The sequence below is a fragment of the Heptranchias perlo genome, chromosome 7 (assembly GCF_035084215.1).
Source record: "Heptranchias perlo isolate sHepPer1 chromosome 7, sHepPer1.hap1, whole genome shotgun sequence".
Classification (NCBI taxonomy): domain Eukaryota; kingdom Metazoa; phylum Chordata; class Chondrichthyes; order Hexanchiformes; family Hexanchidae; genus Heptranchias; species Heptranchias perlo.
Window position 1 is genome coordinate 58,886,668 of NC_090331.1, and position 22,476 is coordinate 58,909,143.

The 22,476-nt window shown below is 41.3% G+C and overlaps 1 protein-coding gene across 3 annotated transcripts in view; it reads left to right on the forward strand.

The window, feature by feature from the left end:
• ppp1r1c (protein phosphatase 1, regulatory (inhibitor) subunit 1C) overlaps positions 1-22,476 on the forward strand; it is a 97,871-nt gene that overhangs the window by 55,225 nt on the left and 20,170 nt on the right. For 2 of the 3 annotated variants that reach the window (XM_067987677.1, XM_067987675.1), the window contains exon 5: positions 15,684-15,938. In XM_067987677.1, the coding sequence (XP_067843778.1) occupies positions 15,684-15,938 (255 nt within the window). The remainder of the gene's footprint in view (positions 1-15,683; positions 15,939-22,476) is intronic. The other variant, XM_067987676.1, reaches the window with a different exon arrangement.

Sequence of the window (22,476 nt, forward strand, 5' to 3'; positions counted from 1 at the left end):
ATTTGAAATGGATAATGCACAGTTGATATAATATCTAATTTCAAAGCGCTTCACACAATCAATTATTTTAAAGCAGGGATATCCAAATGACAGTCCATAGGTAACACAGTCTTACTTGCGCTTATATTTGTTACTTCATGTTTGAATTTTGGGGGCTGGATGTTAGTTCATTGGTGAATAAATAATCTTTGTTTCACCTTTGTTCATGGTATATGGATGATACAGGCAAAGCTATATTTTTATTGCCCATCCCTACTGCCCTGACTTTGACCAGTAATAATGAAGGAATGGCAGTATATGTCCAAGTCACGATGTTGTATGATGTTCCTATAACATTGCTGCTCTTGTCCTTCTTGATGATACAGGTTACAGGGATGGGAGCTACTGTTAAAGTAAGCTTGATGAGTTGCTGCAGTGCATCCTGCAGATAATACGTACTGCAGCCACAGTGGAGGGGTGCATAGTTGCCTGTGGCATGGTTGCTGATCAAGCAAACTGCTCTATTCAGAATCCATCATACTCCTGATTTGAGTTTTGTTGATAGTGTAGAAGCTTTGAAAGGTCAGGAGTTGAGCCAGTCACTTCTGCCTTGGTCTTGTAGCCACATTGTTGATATGACTGGTCAATGGTGACCCTTACAATGTTGGTGGTGGGGGACTCAGTGATGGTTGTGCTGTTAAAGGTCAGGAGAGATGGTTGGGCCATTTCTTGTTGGTGATAGTCATTACCTGGTACTGATGTGGCGCAGACATTATCTGCCACTTGTCATCTCTTGCCTGGATGTTGTCCAGGTCTTGGTCTCGGTTGGCATGTGTACTTCATTATCAGAGGATTTGTGAATGAAGATGAACATTGTGGCATTATCAGAGATCAACTCCATTTCTGATGTTACAAAGGGAAGGTCACTGATGAAGCAGCTGAAGATGGTTAGACTGAGGACACCTCCATGAGGAACTCCTGCAGTGATGTCCTGCATCTGAAGAGATTGGCCTCGAACAACCACAACCATCTGTTATTATTAGCAACTTGAGATATATGCAAATTATTGGGAATGTGAATTTAAACTTTACATATGTCCCAAGGATCCATGGTACACACCTAAGCAGATATAAAGGCAAAAATATTCTGTTTTAAAGCGACAGTTGCCTTGAAGGCAAATAGGGCCACAATTTTGTGCAGATTGACAGCAATGAGATGAATTTCCAGTTCATCTGTTATCTTTGATGGTTATTGGTTAAGGTAGAGATGTTGACTGGAATACCAGAACACCCTGCTGTCCTTCAAATAGTGTTAATTAATGTCCACCTGAACTACCAGAGCAGGCAAATAGTGCCTCAGTGTAATGTTCTATCTGAAGGATGGCACTCCCAACAAATCAGAACTCCCTTAGTACTGCACTGAAATGTCAGCATAAATTATGATCTGAAACTCCTTCCAATCTTGAGGTGGTAGAGCTATCAGTTGAGCCACCAGGCGCACCTATTTTTTTAAACCAGGTTGTTGCATTCTATATTGTAAATTTTTGCATCAAGCAAAATTAGGTATAGAATGTGCTAATGCTTAATTAATAAAATATCCTCCCAAGAAAACATTTTATTAGTTCAGACCTATGGTATATGAGCAATATTAGTCAAATGTTTATTTTGTTCAATTAGTGTTGGCACTAATGTTGTGGCAAGTGCCTTCCTGTGGGTCAGAACACAAATTTTCAATCTTATATTCCTTTCTGCCACGTCTTTGTATAACATGAATATATGTGACTTCTGGCTAGTGTGTTAGAGCCATTATTCTGAAGTGATGTATGTTACTTTGAAAGTGAATGCACCATCTTGTCAGTCCTTTGTTGACAGAAAAGTTTTAGAATAGATAAATAGAGCACAAGAGCAAAGAAGTAATTATAAAATTGCACATGGCAATGGTTAGACCAGAGTTAGGGCACTGTGTGCAGTTTCGGATGCAGCATTATAGAAAAGACATTAAAGCCATAAAGAAGCGTTCATTGTGGATTCACCAGGATGATCCTAAGCTATAAGGAGAGAGAAAGCTACTGAGGCTATTTCCACTGGGGCAGAGTAGGTTAAGAGGAGAATTAATAAACGTTTTTTAGATTATAAAGGGTTTTAATAAGCTGAATAGGGAAAGACTGTACTATCTGGTTGGGGAGTTAGTAACAAGGGGTCATCAATTTAAAATTATTACTAAGAAGGTGATGAGAGAGAGGTTAAGAAAAATATTTTTATACAGAAGATTTTTGGAGCATGGATTGCTTTGGCACAGGGAATAGTTGAGACAAAGACTATTGCACCTTTTAAGGGAAAAGTGAGTAAACAGAGATGGGAAGAAAGAGGGTAAGTGGAATTTGTTTTGGATTGCTATGGCAAAGGGAGGGCGTAGACACGATGGGTCAGATGGCCTGCTGTGTTGTAAACTTCTATAGTAATTAAAAAAATAAAGTAAAGCAAACCAGTGGTGTAGCACATTATTGCACCAACCAAGCCAAGGCTTCAAGTGTTTCTTCATGACATGGCAGTGACTACAAAGCATAGAATCAGTGCTGAAATTCTATGTAGGCTGTGACAGTTAAAGGTATCAAACATGCATTAAGAATAATTAACTGGTTGAATGACTGAACTGGTTGTCCATCTTCTTTTGGATAATGCTCTAATTTCATCAATATATCTGAAACAGATTAAATTTAACAATGACTTATTAAAGTAACATTATAAGAATACTGAGCAAGTCATTTTGGAACATGGCATCAGAATACAACATTGTCCCATCACATTGCTTTGTGTTTCTATCTGCAGCTGATGACTATAAGGATACAAAATCTGATATCAGTAGGAACTCATATATTTTAAAAAATATTACATGTCCATAAAGCTTTAATCTTATGGTCGCTAGAAAAGAACTGACTTCTATCTTACTCCACATCTCAATTCCCTCCTTTTACACATTTATTCTCTCTCTATCTCCATTTGCTCACTCTCATGCTCTCATTCTATCCCTCTACGCACAGGGGATGAAATTTGTCTTCGCCAGTTGTGCGAAAATGCACACGGGGGAATTGGCAGCCCATTTTACATGGCGCCCAATTTTCTTTTCCATTGAAGTCAATGGAATGCTTTCTCTCCACTTCCTCTATGCACAATTTCTCTCTGTACACTCTCTTTGCGCATACCATCCCTTACTCCACACTCTCTGTATACACTCTCCCACTTTCCACATTCTTGTCAGACTTTACCTCTCTGCTTTTTACACAATTACATTTACTGCTCTCTTTTTTTCTCTCCTTTCTTCTTTTACTACAGTTAGGAAATGGAGCACAAAGGCCAGCAGTGGGGACTTGCATTTATTAGAATTTTTAACACCCCTGGGTCTGTTTGAGCACTGACCTTCACTTTATCCCAGAACAACTACTGCTGTAGTTAAACCGCATACATAAACTTATTATTATTATTTAAAAGTGATTTAGTAACAAAGGAATTCTGTTAAAGATTTTTTTAAAATTAAAATTGTGGCTAAATGATTAAAGTGTCGTACAAACCATACAAATGGTCCGATTAACCTTTAAATTAGATGTTATCTCAATATATAACACAACAATAGGCAATATATTACATTAATGCAGTAGTTAAATGGAACATTTGAAGTCAAATATTGCTTTAGCCCACCAAATTTTGGCTAAATCACAGTTACAAATATCTAATTTTGTTTTTAAATTTCTTAAGTTTTTAGACTTTGGTAGCTTCACATGACTTGCAGTTCCTTCCCAGAGAATACTGGTGTTTTCATTTAGGATGAAAGCCAACCAATTTGCACAATGGGAATATTGAGGTTTAATTACATCCTTGTCCATTGGCAGCCACTTAATGTGTTTAATTGTATATATATATACCACTCAGTGCTCCTATATATTACTAAAGATGATTGGAATTGCCATTAATATTATTTGTTTTTTGATGGTAGTGTTCTTCCACTTCTGGGAAGGAAATTTGTAAAAGGTGCAGGTTGTGAGACAATATTGATGAGAGTGTGGTCAGACCTCAAAGTGTGTGATATTGTGTCACTGATACTCTAGTAATCCCAGATTTTTTTGTGGTAGCAGAATATATTAAACTAAAGGCAATATTCTATAAATAATCGTGCTACCAGCTACCCTTCAGGTTCTACATTACTGATACTCTTGCATTTAAACATATTTGTGGATAGTCCTACATTCTAATTGGCTTCTGAGCATTCTTTCACCTTTAAATGAGGATATAATGACCCATGTGATGGTGTGCTCACAGGACATAGCCTGCCACGCCTTGCATTGCATTACTCCCAGGCTGAAGCCGGTTTATCAGGAGTTATTTTCTTCAGCATTTTGAAGATGTGATTAAATAGCAATATCATACTTAGACATGTAGGGAATTGAGAAAGGTCAGTCAATTGGCAGCTTCGGCCTCTGATTTTCTGCTTCAGTTGGCCAACCTAAACTCAATTCCTTTCTATGGGACTTGTGTTCGTGCATTATTGCTTCATTTATTTATACACACATTAAGCATTAACTTTCTTTCGACTCAGCTTTCATCTGCTGCAGCAAGCAATTTTTCCCAGATTTTTTTTAACTGATTTTCTCCCCTACTCTTCTCCTAACGGCGTCCCTGTTAGGGTAAGGTTCCACAGTGCTGGTAGCCCTCCAGTGGGCATTCTTCAGATTTGAATGTGAGCAGGCTATTCACCTACATGGGCTAAACATCTGAACTCTATCCTGTTGTTACCCAACATCTAAACGTATGGACCTTCCAGAAGGGGTAACTGGATAGTGATCAAGCGTAGGGACCCTGGTTGATTTTTCTCTTCCTCGCCTGGGTGCTGATCTAATTGTTGTATCTCTACTGGCATGTCAGCTGAAGTCAGCTGACTAAGTATAAATTGGAAATCAAACCTGAAACTTGAATGGGTGAAGTACATGCTGACTTTTCTAACTGAACAATCGAGAGACGAAGTTGCTTTTTCCATAAAGACTTCCAGGAACTATCCTGAAAGATGCTCCAGAATTAAAAGATGTGTTTGTGCTACTAAATTCATATAAGCTAAGTACAATGAAAAATTACTTCTTACCATATCATAGTATCATAGTACGTACAGCACAGGAGGAGGCCGTTCGGCCCATCGTGCCTGTGCCGGCTCTTTGAAAGAGCTATCCAATTAGTCACATTCCCCTGCTTTTTCCCCATAGCCCAGTAAATTTTTTCCAATTCCTTTTTGAAAGTTACTAGTGAATCTGCTTCCACCATGCTTTCAGGCAGTGCATTCCAGATCACAACAACTCGCTGCGTAAAATAACGTTTCCTCATGTCGCCTCTGGATCTTTTGCCGATCACCTTAAATCTGTGTTCTCTGGTTACTGACCCTTTTGCCACTGGAATGAGTTTCTCCTTATTTACTCTATCAAAACCATTCATGATTTTGAACACCTCTATCAAATCTCCCCCTAACCTTCTCTGTTCTAAGGAGAACAACCCCAGCTTCTCCAGTCTCTCCACATAATGAAGTGCCTCATCCCTGGAACTATTCTAGTAAATCTCTTTTGCACCCTCTCTAAAGCCTTGACGTCCTTCCTAAAGTGTGGTGCCCAAAATTGAAGACAATACTCCAGCTGAGGCCTAACCAGTGTTTTATAAAGGTTTAGCATAACTTCCTTGCTTTTGTACTCTATGCTTCTATTAATAAAGCCCAGGATCCCATATCCTTTTTTAACAGCTTTCTCAATTTGTCCTGCCACCTTCAAAGATTTGTCTACGTACACCCCCAGGTTTCTCTGTTTCTGCACCCCCTTTAAAATTGTCCCATATTGGCCTAGAAATTTGAGGTCACAAACAGGCGCGCAGGGATTCCTGTCTTGAATGGATAGGCGTGAGGCATATGTAATAATGGACCTTGGACCTCATTTTCATCAAACCGCTGAGCTGTGGACACCTAATGGATGTTCCCGGAGAAGAGGACTCAAAGATCGGGCCACAGCGTCGTTTACAGCAGCCCTCAGGTAAGTCATTAAAGGGGACAGGGAATGGGCCATCAGGTGAGACCGGGATCGGGAGAGGGACCTCGGCAGTGATCGAGAGAGGGGCCTCGGCTGCCGGGATTGGGAGACGGGCATCTAGGCCGGGATCACAACGTAGACCAGGGAACAAACTTGGGACTTTTCTCATTTGTGTAGTACAGTTCCATACCATGTAGGCATCAGGATCCATATCAAAGTGGATCTAGGCCAGTGATCATGCTTATTTTTGATTAAAGTTATCAATAGTCATAAAAAATCTCATCTTTATTGTTTCATTTGGAAATTACTCACTTTTCACACTTACTTTCTTCTCTAAATATCAGTGATATGAACAAGTAGTATTCACTCTTTTAAAAGGCAGATCTCCCACATAAGCAATGAGTAGCTGATCACACAAACCAGCAAGGTCGCAGGTTGGAACTTTGATCTGTGTTGAGTTGGCTGATGTAAGTCAGGACAATAGTTTGGAAACCTTCAGTGATACTGGCTTAGGAAACTTCCAGTTCATGATTGGTATTGAGTGATACTGCATGATACCTGGTGGGTGTGAGTATATATAGATGTTGTTTGAGGACAGATTGTGATACCCATTGGTATTCACCATCAGGGCTCACATATCAATAATGGCAGTTTAGATGAGTGACTGGCACCCATTGAACTATCTCCCATCAAGGAGTCATTGCCTTTAGAATGCGGGGGTGGGGGGGGTGCATTTTGGCAGAGCAAAAATGGAGAGAGAAAAAACTTTTAAAATATTCCATGTATTAGAATTATGGAAGAATAGAGGACCTATTACGCTGCTGGGTGTATACTATAGGCCACCAAATAGTGGGAAGGAGATAGAGGAGCAATTTTGCAGGCAAACTGCAGAAAGATGCAAGAACTATAGAGTAGTGATAATGGGGAATTTCAATTACCCTAATATAGACTGGTATAATAACAGTGTAAAGGAAAAAGTGGGGGAGGAATTTCTGAAATGTGTACAAGAGAACTTTCTTGATTAGTATGTTTCCAGCCCAACGAGGAAGGAGGCAGTGCTGTATCTAGCTCTGGGGAATGAAGTGGGGCAAATGGAGAATGTTACAGTGGGGGAGCATTTGGGAAACAGTGATCACAATATCATTACGTTTAGTTTAGTTATGGGAAATACTAAGGAACAATCAAATGTGAAATTACTCAACTGGAGTAGAGCAAGTTTCAGTGAATTGAAAAGGGATCTGGTTCAGGTGGATTGGAATCAAAGATTGGCATGTAAAGCAGTAAATGAACAATGAGAGGCCTTCAAAGTGGTAATAGTTCAGGTACAGACTAGACACATTCCCACAGGGGAAAAGGAAGGGCATCCAAAGCTAGAGCTCCTTGGATAACTAAAGATATAGAGATTCAAATGAAACAGAAAAAGAAAGCTTATGATAAATTTTATGTTCATAATTCAGTAGAGAACCAAGCTGAATACAAAAAGTACAGGGGAGAACTGAAAAAGGAAATTAGAGGGGCAAAGAGAGTGTATGAGAATTGATTAGCAGGTAATATAAAAGGGAATCCAAAGTATTTTGTGAACATATAAATAGTAAAATGGTAGTCAAAGGAAGAGTGAGGCCAATTAGGGACCAAAAAGGAAATCTTCTTGTGGAGGCAGAGGACATGGCTGAGGTACTAAATGAATACTTTGCATCTGTCTTCACTAAAGAAGAGGATGCTGCCAATGCCACAGTAAAGGAGGAGGTAGTAGAAAAATTGGATAGGATAAAATAGATAAGGAGGAAGCACTTAAAAGGTTGGCAGCACTCAAAGTAGAAAAGTCACCCAGTCCGGATGGGATGCATCCTAGATTGCTGAGTGAAGTAAGGGCGAAATTGCTGGGGCTCTGGCCACAATCTTCCAATCCTCCTTAGATATGGGAGTGATGCCAGAGGACTGGAGGATTGCAAATGTTACACCCTTATTCAAAAAAGGGGAGAGGGATAAACCCTCTGGGACAAAATTAATTGGCACTTGAAAAATTATGGGTTAATAAATAAAAGTCTGCACTGATTTGTTAAAGGCAAATCGTGTTTGACTAACTTGATTAAGTTCTTTGATGAAGTAATGGAGAGGGTTGATGAGGGTAGTGTGGTTGATGTTGTGTATATGGACTTTCAAATGGCATTTGATAAAGTACCACATAATAGACTTTTAGCAAAATTGAAGCCCATGGGATTAAAAGGGTAGTGGCAGAGTGGATACAAAATTGGCTAAGGGACAGAAAGCAGAGAGTAGCGGTGAATGATTGTTTTTCAGACTGGAGGGAAGTATACAGTGGTGTCCCCCAGGGGTCAGTTTTGGAACCACTGCTTTTTTTGATAAATATTAATGACCTGGACTTAAAGACAGATGAAATTTAACACAGAGAAGCGTGAATTGATTAATTTTGGTAGGAAGAATGGAGAGAGGCAATTTAAACTAAATGGTACAATTTTAAAGGGGGTGCAGTAACAGAGAGACCTGGGGGTGTCTTTAAATGTGGCAGGACAAGTTGAGAAGGCTGTTAAAAAGGCATAATGGCTCCTTGGCTTTATAATTAGAGGCCTAGAGTACAAAAGCAAGGAAGTTATCCTAAACCTTTATAAAGCACTGGTTAGACCCCAGATTGTCGCCAATTCTGGGCACCACACTTTAGGAAGGATGTCAAAGTCTTAGAGAGGGTACAGAGGAGATTTACTAGAATGGTAACAGGGATGAAAGCTGGGGATGTTCTCCTTAGAGCAGAGAAGGTTAAGGGGAGATCTGATAGAAGTGTTCAAACTCATGAAGAGTTTTGATAGAGTAAATAAGGAGAAACTGTTCCTAGTGGCTGAAGGGTCGGTAACTAGGGGACACCGATTTAAGGTAATTGGCCAAAGTACCAGAGGCAACATGAGGAAAAAATAATTTACGCAGCGATTTGTTATGATTTGGAATGCACTGCCTGAAAGGGTGGTGGAAGCATATTCAATAATAACTCTCAAAAGGGAATTGGATAAATCATAGAACCATAGAAAATTTACGACACAAAAGGAGGCCATTCGGCCCATCGTGTCTGCGCCGGCTGAGAAACGAGCCATCCAGCCTAATCCCACTTTCCTGCATTTAAATAATCCCGCACTTAATACTTGAAGGTGAAAAATTTTAGGGCTATGGGGAAAGAGCAGGGAGGTGGAACTAATTGGATAGCTCTTTCAAAGAGGCAGCAGAGGCACGATGGGCCAAATGGCCTCCTTTTGTGTTGTATCATTCAATGATTCTATGATTCGTGCTAATGTTTTTGTTATCTAAGTTGAAAGAATACACCAGGGGTGATACTGAAATTTAACTAAACATGATTAAAATGGACATTAGATAATGTGGCAGGATTTTATAGGGCTTTCTATTCTGACGTAATTATTGCAAGGTAATGTACATTATCTGATAATTATTTTGAGCACAATATCTTCAGCAATGTAAACTTATAGAGGTACCCTTTGTAAATATGATCTGCATGTGGTATGCTCTACAAAGTAATTCTCAGTGGCAAAGAGGAATCTAAACATACGTAGAACCTGAATGGTTTGTTAGCATCATGGTAAATCCATTTAGTTAAATTTCAAAATCGAGCCTGGAGTGTTCCTTTATCACTTTATAGTAAAGAAAATTCATCCAAATGAAACCTAACATAAAGGTCATCAGCACAGAGAGACACCATTTATGTACTGAAGGTTCCTAATAGTGGCCCAAATGACATAAATTCACATTACAGTTCCCATTAGAAATTAATCCTGATCTTAACGACAGGTTTTATTGACTAGTGTTTTGTGGACAAGAGGCCTAAACATTTTGAGCATTGTGCTGCAAGGGTGGGAAGCAGGGATTGTCAGGGATAGCATGATGATGTGTTTATACCTGGAAAGTACAACTATCAAGAATCTTTAAAATATGTTATGCATGATTTGAATTTATTGAAGTGTATCTACACAATATAAACTCCATATGTACAATACAAATTAAATTCAAACTAAGGGGGTGATTTTAGGAGGCAATTGTGGGTGCGTTGGGGGCGGGGGGGTTCCAAAAATCTGGAAATCCCGTTCAGGCTTGGAAACCGGCTCCAACCCACCGACTTCCGAGTTTCCCAGGGACCCACTTGTTTGCGTGCGGGCAACCCGAAAATGCAAGTCCCACCGGCAATTAAAGCCGGCGGGATGACAGTTAAAGAGTCAAATGTACCTCATTGAGGTGTTTAAGGCACTTTACCTGTGACAGATTAAATACTTAGAATGATTTTTGGGCGGCTTGCCCACCACCTCTAATTCACGAAGCGTGACGGGCCGGATCAGGGAACAAGAAACTAAATAAATTAAATAAAAAAAGCATAGATGGAAGTAAAAACACTAAATGCACCTACCTTTGCACCTGCTCCGGTGTCCGATGTCCCCCTCTTCATCCCCCCGATGTCCCCCTCTTCATCCCCCCGATGTCCCCCTCTTCATCCCCCCGATGTCCCCCTCTTCACCCCCCCCGATGTCCCCCTCTTCACCCCCCCCGATGTCCCCCTCTTCACTACCCCCGATCTTCCCCTGATGTCCTCCCGATCTTCCCCCCTCTCCCCACCCTGGTCTTCCAGTCCAGCTCCGGATGATGTCTTGCTCTATCTCTTTCTCGCCCCACTCCTCGCGTTGCAGCTCCTGACGGCAGCCAGCCTGTCAATCAGGGCGCGAAACCTGGAGAGGACGTTAATCACCAGCAATCAACGAGCGATCGCATCGGAAACGGTAAGTTTTGTTTATGTGGGTTTGCAACGTGCACCTTCATCCCCCCCCCCCGGCTGCCAACCCGTCCCCATTATAAAATCAAGCCCTAAGACTCAGATTGAATAGACTTACAACAATGGCAAGATAAAGGCCGCCCAATTTTAACTCCGGGCCAGTTTTCGGTGGGTGTGTAATGGTGTGTGTCAGAAACTCACCTGCTGCTCCAGAAACGAGGCCTGCGGTATTTTAACTCCGGGTCTCATTTAAATCTCCTCTACCAACTTCCCACCTGTTCTGGGCAGGCAGTCAGCTGGAAGCAAAAGAAAATTGCATGGCTCAGCGGGATCGGCTACCGGGGCCGTCCTGTAGGGTGGTGGGGGGGGTCCTCATGATCAGAGGGGGACGGGTGAGAATGTGACAGGAGAGGTCTAAGCTTTCCTTGTGGGGCCCAGAGGAACACCCCTGCTCTTACTGGCCTCAAAAGGAAAGGTTTTAAAAAAAGCATCTTTTTAGGCCTTTACTGGCCCTGATCCTCTTCCCTGCTAGGTTGGGCTTGCGGGAAACTAACTGCGGCACCCTGCAGTTCACCGTTAAAATTGTAGTTGAGTCCTGATGATGTAATTGGGACTCGACATGCATACGTGAAAAAGGACCCCATCGGCTTGGGGCAGGTATTCTTGCCACCTGTTCAGTTGAGCAGGTTAAAATCAGGAACGGTGAGCTCTTGGTGGCTTCAGGACGGGTAAGTACCAGGGCAACTTTAACTGTCAACTCGTCCGGTTTCTGACAGGCAGGTAGAGTTAAAATCACCTCCAGGGAATTCTATAATTGAAATGTAATTGCAGGTTTATTCTGTATAATGGGTATAGGCCGATTGATAGATCCAATAGAAGGATACATTTGTTCAAACACTAATTCTTCCTTATTTATTCTAACACTATAGATTGTTGCTTCATAAGCACAATTGTAGCCAGTGATAACTATTTGAGTGGATCTTGCATGATCACTTGCTACTGACACATGTTAAGGAGCTCAATGGGAGGGGATTGCATCTTCTTATTACCTAAATCAAATATGGAATTACAAATTGTATAATGACTTCAATTATTGACTACTTAAAGGATATATTACTGCCAACTCAAATCATTGCGAAACATTCAGTGAGCTAATTGAACAAGAATGACTAGATTAGGGGAACATTTTGCTTACCTCAGGAGCCTTTACTATACTGTATCAATTGAAGGTCAGGATTTACAATGAACTTCTCATGTTAATTGAAACCAAAAGTCTGATATACAAAGAGTTTAAGCAGTGTTTGGATTGATTAACCAGCCTTTATTGGAATACTGGAATGAGAAACATGTGCTATGAGAAACTCTGCATTTATATATTTTATGATGTGGAGATGCCGGTGATGGACTGGGGTTGACAAATGTAAGGAATCTTACAACACGAGGTTATAGTCCAACTGTTTTATTTGAAAATCACAAGCTTTCGGAGGCTTTCTCCTTCGTCAGGTGAGCGAGTGTGGGATTCCATGGAAGGTTACCGCATTTATAGTCAGAGAACAATACCTGGTGATCACAGATATTCTTTCCAACTGCCCGTTGTCAAGGCAATCAAAGTGTTCAGACAGAGTGATGTTACCTACAGGACCACCGAATACACAAACGTCCAGAACAAAAGACAGAGAGAGAGAGAGAGAGAGAGAAACATCCGAAAGGAAGAGAAAGACAGAGAATGACCCGTTGTGTTAAAAACAGATAACTTTTTTTCGCTGGTGGGGTTACGTGTAGCGTGACATGAACCCAAGAACCCAGTTGAGACCGTCCTCATGGGTGCGGAACTTGGCTATCGATTTCTGTTCGACGATTTTGCGTTGTCGTGTGTCTCGAAGGCCGCCTTGGAGAACGCTTACCAGAAGATCGGTGGCTGAATGTCCTTGACTGCTGAAGTGTTCCCCGACTGGGAGGGAACCTTCCTGTCTGGCGATTGTTGCGTGGTGTCCATTCATCCGTTGTCGCAGTGTCTGCATGGTCTCGCCAATGTACCATGCTCCGGGGCATCCTTTCCTGCAACGTATGAGGTAGACAACGTTGGCCGAGTCACAGGAGTATGAACCATGTACCTGGTGGGTGGTGTCCTCTCGTGTGATGGTGGTGTCTGTGTCGGTGATCTGGCATGTCTTGCAGAGGTAGCCGTGGCAGGGTTGTGTGATGTCGTGGACGCTGTTCTCCTGAAAGCTGGGTAATTTGCTGCGAACGATGGTCTGTTTGAAGTTGGGTGGCTGTTTGAAGGTGGTAGTGGAGGTGTGGCGATGGCCTTAGCGAGGTGTTCGTCATCATCGATGACATGTTGAAGGCTGCGGAGAACATGGCGTAGTTTCTCCGCTCCGGGGAAGTACTGGACGACGAAGGGTACTCTGTTGGTTGCGTCCCGTGTTAGTCTTCTGAGGAGGTCTATGCGATTTTTCGCTGTGGCCCGTCGGAACTGTCGATCGACGAGTCGAGCGTCATATCCCGTTCTTACGAGGGCGTCTTTCAGCATCTTTCAGCGTCTTGGACACACGAATCTCCATCAAAGACAGGCACCTCAGCACCTCACTCTACCGCAAGCCCACGGACAACCTCACGATGCTCCACTTTTCCAGCTCCCACCCTAACCACGTCAAAGAGGCCATCCCCTTTGGACAGGCCCTGCGAATACACAGGATCTGCTCAGACGAGGAGGAACGCGATGGACACCTACAGACACTGAAAGACGCCCTCGTAAGAACGGGATATGACGCTCGACTCATCGATCGACACAGCCACAGCGAAAAATCGCATAGACCTCCTCAGAAGACTAACACGGGATGCAACCAACAGAGTACCCTTCGTCGTCCAGTACTTCCCCGGAGCGGAGAAACTACGCCATGTTCTCCGCAGCCTTCAACATGTCATCGATGATGACGAACACCTCGCTAAGGCCATCCCCACACCTCCACTACTCGCCTTCAAGCAGCCACCCAACCTCAAACAGACCATTATTCACAGCAAATTACCTAGCTTTCAGAAGAACAGCGTCTACGACACCACACAACCCTGCCACGGCAACCTCTGCAAGACATGCCAGATCATCGACACAGACACCACCATCACACGAGAGGACACCACCCACCAGGTACATGGTTCATACTCTTGTGACTCAGCCAACGTTGTCTACCTCATACGTTGCAGGAAAGGATGCCCCGGAGCATGGTACATTGGCGAGACCATGCAGACACTGCGACAACGGATGAACGGACACCGCGCAACAATCGCCAGACAGGAGGGTTCCCTCCCAGTCGGGGAACACTTCAGCAGTCAAAGACATTCAGCCACCGATCTTCAGGTAAGTGTTCTCCAAGGCGGCCTTCGAGACACACGACAACGCAAAATCGTCGAACAGAAATTGATAGCCAAGTTCCGCACCCATGAGGACGGCCTCAACCGGGATCTTGGGTTCATGTCACGCTACATGTAACCCCACCAGTGGAAAAAAGTTATCTGTTTTTAACACAACGGGTCATTCTCTGTCTTTCTCTTCCTTTCTGATGTTTCTCTCTCTCTCTCTCTCTCTGTCTGTCTTTTGTTCTGGCCGTTTGTGTATTCGGTGGTCCTGTAGGTAACATCACTCTGTCTGAACACTTTGATTGCCTTGACAACAGGCAGTTGGAAAGATTATCTGTAATCACCAGGTATTGTTCTCTGAATATAAATGCGGTAACCTTCCATGGAATCCCACACTCGCTCACCTGACGAAGGAGAAAGCCTCCGAAAGCTTGTGATTTTCAAATAAAACAGTTGGACTATAACCTGGTGTTGTAAGATTCCTTACATTTATATATTTTATCTCAGGAAGAATGTCATTTTTGGGGCTGGATATAAGGCAGATTCACTTGCACTAGGAATCGTATGCAGAAATGAGGATTTGTTTCTCTTTCAGAAGGCTTATAAGTTTTAATCAGTTATACAAAATGCTGTTATTTTAGCTGTTACTTTTAGTTTTTATTCCAAATGCTAATTTCTTATTCTGAAATGACAGTATTTACTGGTTGCATACTGCATAGCGACATAATGCTAAGCTTTTATTCAGACTAAACTTCAGCCTTGGAAATAGGAATAAATTAACCATACTTGCAACATCTCTAATTGTATTGATCTGCACATGGAGTTGGGACCATGGATGCATTGTAGTTCTCAGACCATGCCAAGGGAATACCTGTCTGACTGCAATGTACATGGGGCCCATATGTCCTGAATAGGTCAGCGACCCTTTTAGAGCAAATGCTTTTTTTCCATTTTCAGTAAGTGTCCAGAGTGAGTAATTCACAGTTTTACACAGAATTAATAAGTTGTACTTACATAAGGCATAAAAGTGCTCTTTTGAAGATCATTGCTTAGCTATTTGTTCAATAAGATAGCACAAATTACATAAATGTATGTTAAATACCTTCCTACTTATTTTATTGTAAAAATTGGAAGTAGGGATGAATAAATAGGCATCCACATGACCTCTGATGTGAGCATTGGTTCATTTTTTTTAAAATGGGTACCTTCAGAGGACAAACTTTGATTACTCAGAGAGTATCTGATTTATAGACACAGGGTGTGAGAATGGGTTGCTGAATTGTAATATAGAATTATCCAGTTTATTTAAGTTGAGAAATTATTAGGAATTGCATGCTGGCTGTAGGCATTTATATATTTTACAAGAATTCAGTTTGTTTTGGACGGCTCCTCATCACCTTTTGCCAGAGGCCTGCTATGACCTTCAAATGTAAATTAGTTTATTACACAGGTAAAACAAGTAACTGCATTCTGGCTAGCATGAACTAATTATTAAACCGAGTGCTCTTGTTGAAGCAGAACTTCAGTTGCTGGTGGAGCACCATCTTCAGAAACAGGAGCAGCCGGAGCAGGATTACTCTGAAAGTGACCCCAGCTGTCTAGACGAGCTCAGCCCAATGATGACTGAGTGGTGTCACAGCAATGGAGCCCCTGCTTTCTTGGCAGACACAGACTGGGGCCCTCTCAACTGCTGTGAGCACATCAGCAACCAAACAGGCATCAAACTGCTACTCAATGCCGAGGACCACCCAGGCAACAGCTCTATTGGTGGTAAGTCACTGGCAGTTCTAGAATTATTGCTCCGGCCATCACTATATGTAATCACCATACGGGCACCTTCTTAATGAGTCCATGAGAGACCATATCATCCGAGAGATGAAGCCATTTCTCATTGATCTATTTAGTTCCATTTGTAGCTGTGAAGCCATCAGAGGTCTCTTGTTTTGCAGTAGTGTTACATTTTCTAACTCTTTCAATAACACATTCCTATATTAAGGTTTGAATACACAGTTTTCTGTTTATATAACTATCTTTAATTTTTATTCCATCAATGACATTTCATACTTGTGCAGAATTTCATGAATAAAGGTCACATTTGAGGGAGATTATTTAATATCAAAATGTAATGCAATTATTAGTAATTAACAATCTTGAAGACCAATTTACTGAGGGTCCTGATCAACCACAGTTGCCTCAATAAAAGGGCTAAAAGCAATTCACATCTTGAACAATGCATCATGTGTATCAAAAACAAAAAATATCTATGGTTTTTCTATGGTGAACATTACACACATCTCTAATATTCTCCATAAAAAAATCACAGATATGGCATGTCATGGTTTTTTTTAATAAATTGATTCAAATGACTTTTCACTTAAGTAATCTGTGACACTGCAGATACTATTACAAACATATTTAAACTGCATGGGTCATTTTCACCCTCACAGTTTGGGCAGTGAACTGTTAGAGCGGATGTCAATGGAAATGAAAAGTTGCTGACTTCTATATTGAGCGGTATAGGTTAAAATAACCCCTTTTGTTTTAAAACTTAATGTAAAAGAGACCTAAAAATGTCATTACATTTCTAATGACCTGCAGTAAATTCAATAAAGCTCAGTTTGGAAATACGATATTTCGAAGGTCGGTGTCTAAAGGGTGATGAAGTCTGAAGAACAGTGACAGTGGCACGTGCAATGATTGAAATGTCCCACTGTAAGGGTAATATCTGAGGAGGAAAGAGCTGTGCCTTCAGGGTCAGGACATCCCCCTTCCTGAAACTTTAGAACCAGTGATTTTCAGTTCAGTTTCAAGTGAATGTATTTCAATGCCTGTAGAATACTTTGTAATTCCTTAAGGGGTTTAATGGGGATGTTTAGTGCTACTTTTAAAGTGTATTACCGGAACTATTTTAAAGCATTTTTGCCTTTGCTGTTAGCAGGTGCCTCCTGCCAAACTTTAAAACCATGATGTGATTTTAATTAGCATAGGAACAGAATGTCTCTGCGTATGTCGATAATATTCTGGCATTATGTCAAATCAATATATTTCAACTGTTGGCATTTAGATCTGCAACGGAGCACCCCTATCATGTCTATGACTGGTTCATGGCTCTAGTTAATGTCCTCAAGCATAAGTACTAATCCAATCATAATGAGTAATCTCTAAGATTCATCTTCAGATATTGATTGTTCATGACTGATTATCAATGTCTGTAATAATCATTACTAATCAATTAATCATTGTCTGTATGGTTTAATTGCACGTGAGCTTGTACAAGTGAGTTCGGCTTAAATGAGACAGTTTACTAAAATTCTTACTACAAAGCCTTACCTACAGGATCTAAAATCAATCCACATCTCTTAAATAGCCCCAGAACCCACCTCAATAGCACTGAGTCATTCTGACAGTAATATCATAACACTGCGTATGTTTACACTTGAATCTGAAAAACTATATTCTTTAAGTACAGAAAAAAATCTACTGTATACGCAACAAGGCAAGAAATACATGTACAGGACTAAAAACAAGTCTCCGTGTGCAGTTTCATGTAAGCTTTCATAATGTTTTATCTCAGACTGCAACAAAATAAAAATCTCACTGATTCACACAGCTGTCTAGCAAAGGGAACTATATTCTCTGTCATGCAGATTAATAGGTCAGTAGTCTTTTACAATATTATTATATCTTTTGATTTTCCTGATAAATAAATATACAACACTTTTTAATAAAGTAAGATCAGTGTATTTATGGTTTCTTTTGAACCAAGATTTCTTGCACCAATGATTTTGGAAATTATTACTAATAAGAACTTTCTGAATGTATTTTGAAAATAGAAATAATGACCCAAAATTATGACACTGTATTAATACAAAAATATGTTTGCTTACTGAAAGTGTTCCTTCATATAAGTGTACCTCATGTTAGAATAATTTATGCAGTATAGGTACATTTTCTAAGTTTAATTTAAGAAATACGCTGCAGTGTAATATTGAACAATAAATATCAAAATGATTAGAATTCTTTTTCATCTGGTTATGCTCTCTATACCATGGGTAAGGTAAGATATACAATCTTGGAAATCAAATCAATGCCTGTCCCTTTAAGAGGCTTGCCTATGTAACCAATTTATATTTTCCTTACTGAGTCGATAACCTATTTCCTTTCAGTTATTTTTACCACAACCAGCATCAACTACAACGTGGTCTATTCCACTGACTGAGAAAAAAGACTGTGCAGTGTCTCTTGTTTTGTAAAGTTTATAAATAAAACACAAAGACATTTCTCTAATGTTTTCTGCCATGTTCTGCTTTCAAACATTGCACGGGGTTATGCTGAGTGCAATGATTTTGCATCTTGTAAAACATTTAATAGGTTTCAAGAAAGGACAAAGAAAGACAGGCTCTAGGGACTCAATGGGGTAGATTTTGACTTTGCGTGATAGTATTAAGTGGTGATAGCAAGTCGACAGCCCGTTTTACATCTCTCCCGAAATCCCAAGAGATGTAATACGGGATAATGATTTGCTAGCACCCATTTTACACTATCGCATAAAGTCAAAATCTACCCCAGTAACTTTATTCTGGCTAAAATGGCTGATGAAAGCTATCGAAGCAAAAGTAAAACAAACCAAAGATGTTCGTTTCTAAAGGCAGTATTCAGCATTTTTTAACTGTCTTGCTAAAGGCTTCAATAGGGCTTTATTTAAAAATATATATTTTCCAGTATAATTTGTAAACTTTCTAAATATGCAAAATTGCTGATTTCTTTTGGTATCGTGGAGAGATGCACACAAACAATACAATGACAAATACTGGAATACTAAAATCTGCTGGATAAATCAGAAATATGAAATATGAAGTTGAGTAACTTAAGATTTGTTCAAAATGCTTTGCAAATAGGTTTACTAAATCAAAGACCAAATACCCCCATTGAAGAAAGGGTCACCCTTGGTTACATAAGTGCTCAGCTTGCAGCTCCAAATGCAGCAGCAAATTGTAGACATCAACTTGGAAAGAAAATGAGAGAACATAGAGCATTTCAGAGAAGTAAAATGGGCACCGAATACGGGAATAACCTTTCATTTCAAAATGGACATGGCCAAGGACTAAGGAGATGACATGAAAAATCTGATTCAATATTCCTATTGATGGATTTAAGAAATGACATGTAACCATAAATAAACTGTCTGCATTCACCTGGAATAGATACATTTGATCAATTTTCTTCTTCAGGAATTTATAACCCTTTCTGCAGAATGGATATCAGGTTCAACTACTTATTGAAAATACTCCACTGGCAGACAATCTATTGGCTTTAGAAAAATGAGCTGATATGTTAAAGGCAACATAACACAGGCTATGGATGAAATATTCCAAGACCCACAAAACACTATTCTCCTCCTGGCCCCACATAAATATTCCCAACTGCTGCCGGTCCCTCTGTTCTCCCCCACCCCCAGGGTTACCTCCCCTCCTCCACTTTAAGGTCCCACTTCCAGCTCAGCTCTGCTGCCAGATTTCTTACCAGCCCTTTTCCCCCCTCCACCTCCCGCCCCTCCCCCCCCTCCACCCCACAATCAGCAAGCTGCCTGCCACTGGTTCAGTGCTGGCAGTTCACCGAGATTATTCAAGTGAGGCCTTACCATAAGGTTCGCAATGTTCACCTTCTACCCGAAAGAACTGCACACGTGAAAATTCACCACCACATCTCACATACATTACTGTGACGTGCACTCACTGGTATTATGTTGATGAATCTAAAGGAGTGATATCTAGATATCTAAAATAATCTTACAAAGTACAGGTGTGGCTGTAAACCTATATAAAAGACCTCCCTGCATGCGTTTGAAATGATGGCTCTTAATTTGTTGTCCCAAATTTCAAAATCTCTAGAAGTGCTGTATGGCTCAGGCAAGCCCCGAAATGCTATTCCGTCAAATTGCGGCTGATGCCACTGAGATCTTTTATTCATTCTTGGGCTGTGAGTACTGATGGCAAGGCCAGCATCTATTCCTCATCCCTCCAACATTCTGCAACAGTCACCATTACTCACCATTACCAAAATCATCTGAGTTGATTTGGTGTGTGCTTTATTACATTTTCATAAGTAGCAAGCTGAAAAAAACAGGAGGTGATAATTCATCTAGTAGTAATTTTAATACCCACCTAATGCCAGGGGGGATAATATCTATCTAGTCATAAAATTGCAGCTGGCTGATCATAACAAAGGTTCTCATTTTATGGCATAGTTGAACAGGGTAGTAAAATATTAACACTAAAATGATGTAGGAACAGGAATTAAGCCAAATATTGGAGGATGGATTCAATTCACTTTGGCCGGCATTGATTCCCAAATCATCATTATAGTGCATCTAACTGGATTTTTTTAGCCTACTCAGACCAGGCCTTAATTTAATATCAAACAGTAAGATGAAAGTGGATTGCTATCATATACAATCTATTATGTATTAAAAATTACTAAGAGTGTTGCAACATTCTATTTCAAAATGGATTTAAAATTTCCTGTCAGGTTCTGTCCATGACATAATCCATTTTAAAACTGTCAACATCTGTCGGTAGGCAGCATTGTGATAGGGCTTTCCAATATAATTAAGTGTTCTGCCTTTATTTTGCTTTTGAGCTAATGATGTTACAGTGACAGATTCCCTAGCACAAGGTCCAATACAGAGGTATCTTTAACTTACCAGAACAGGAACAGTAAGTGCAATTAAAAAAAGACAAATGTATTGTACCAATAAATATTTAGCCTTGGGCAGGGGAATATAATATAAACACTTTTTAATGCAAATGCTCTCAATAATCACTCATGTGGCCTTCCCCTGACAACACAGTTGCATCTCTGCCTCGCCTATTAATGGTGTCTCATTTTAATCCTCCCCCCACCCCTGCAAAATATGGCTGTGATATGTAGCCTGTGGTTTCTACTTGGACTTTCAGTTTCCCTCCACTGTGCTTCTGCTTACAGTCCACACACACATCAAATTAGTGCCACTGAAGCCAGTCTCCAAATGTACTTGGTCTCCAGTGCCACGAGGAATGGTCAGGGTCAGTTTTGGCTCACAGTAGCACTCTCGCCTCTGAATCAGAAGGTCGTGGTTCAAGTCCCACTCCAGAGACTTGAGCACATAATCTAGGCTGACACCCCAGTGCAATACTGAGGAAGTGCTGCACTGTTGGAGGTGCAGTCCATATAAATGGAAGTTCTTTCTTTTTTTCATTCCCGCTAAAAATGCTCCTGTCCCACCTTCTCCCGCAGAAATTGTTGCCCTACTCAGTGTTCCTGAGCACAACATGCTTGCCCCCGCTCCACCAAGAGTGTTCCTGAGGACACAATCCCCTTCCCAACTGAGAGTGATTCTAAGGCCACCAGAACACTGATGATCTGTTAAACCTCCCGTTCCGCCCCCACGTTATGTTCCTGCGGCAGCCGTGAAAATGCCTCCAACCTCCAAGAGATTGTGCCAGGCCTCCTGTCCCCCCAATTCACAATACCCCCACTGATACCCATTGTTGGTTCGCTTTGACAAAGTTGCAATTGACAGTAATTGTCAGGCAGCCATTACAATGTGAGGCCCCACAGCTCCCCCTGCGCCCACCCCCACCCTCACCAGAGTTTCCAGGGCTCGCCTGCCCCACACTGGCCAGCTTGCAGCAGTCCCCTGCTTAGAGAGTTTTGTGGTACGATCCCTCCTTCCCTCAACTGCTGAGAAAATTTCCCACTGCTCATGTAGTTTTCCTGCCTTTGCTCCCCTATCCCCTCCGTCCGCACCCACCTCCCCCTCACTTGCCCTCTCCATCTCCTTCTCTGCCTCCCTTTCTCTCCTCTCCCTTCTTTCCCTTCCATTTCTGTCCTCCATCCCCATCTTCTTCCTCCTCTGGCCTCCTCCTCTCTCCTCTCTTCATTCTCTCCTCCCCTCCTCTCTTCCCCTCCTCCTGCTCCTTTACTCATCCACTGCCTTTTCTCCCTCTCCGCCTCTTTCCTCTCCCCTTCCATTCTCTCTCCCCCTCCTTCTTCCCCCTCCTCCTTTCTCTTGCCCCTCCTCTCCTGAAATCACCCCATCCCTTCCTCTCCCCCCCTCTCCCTTCCTATCATTTGGCCTACTCCCCCCTCCTCCTTCCCTCCCCCACATGGTGCTATTACACTTACAATTTTTCCAGTTAGATATCTTAATGGACTATTGGTATATGGAGTATAACCTTTATCTGGAGGGTAATCGCCACTCTTCCTAAAGGGAAGCAGCTTTTCCTGCAGCCGACACAACTTACTGAAACATATTATATTATCTGTA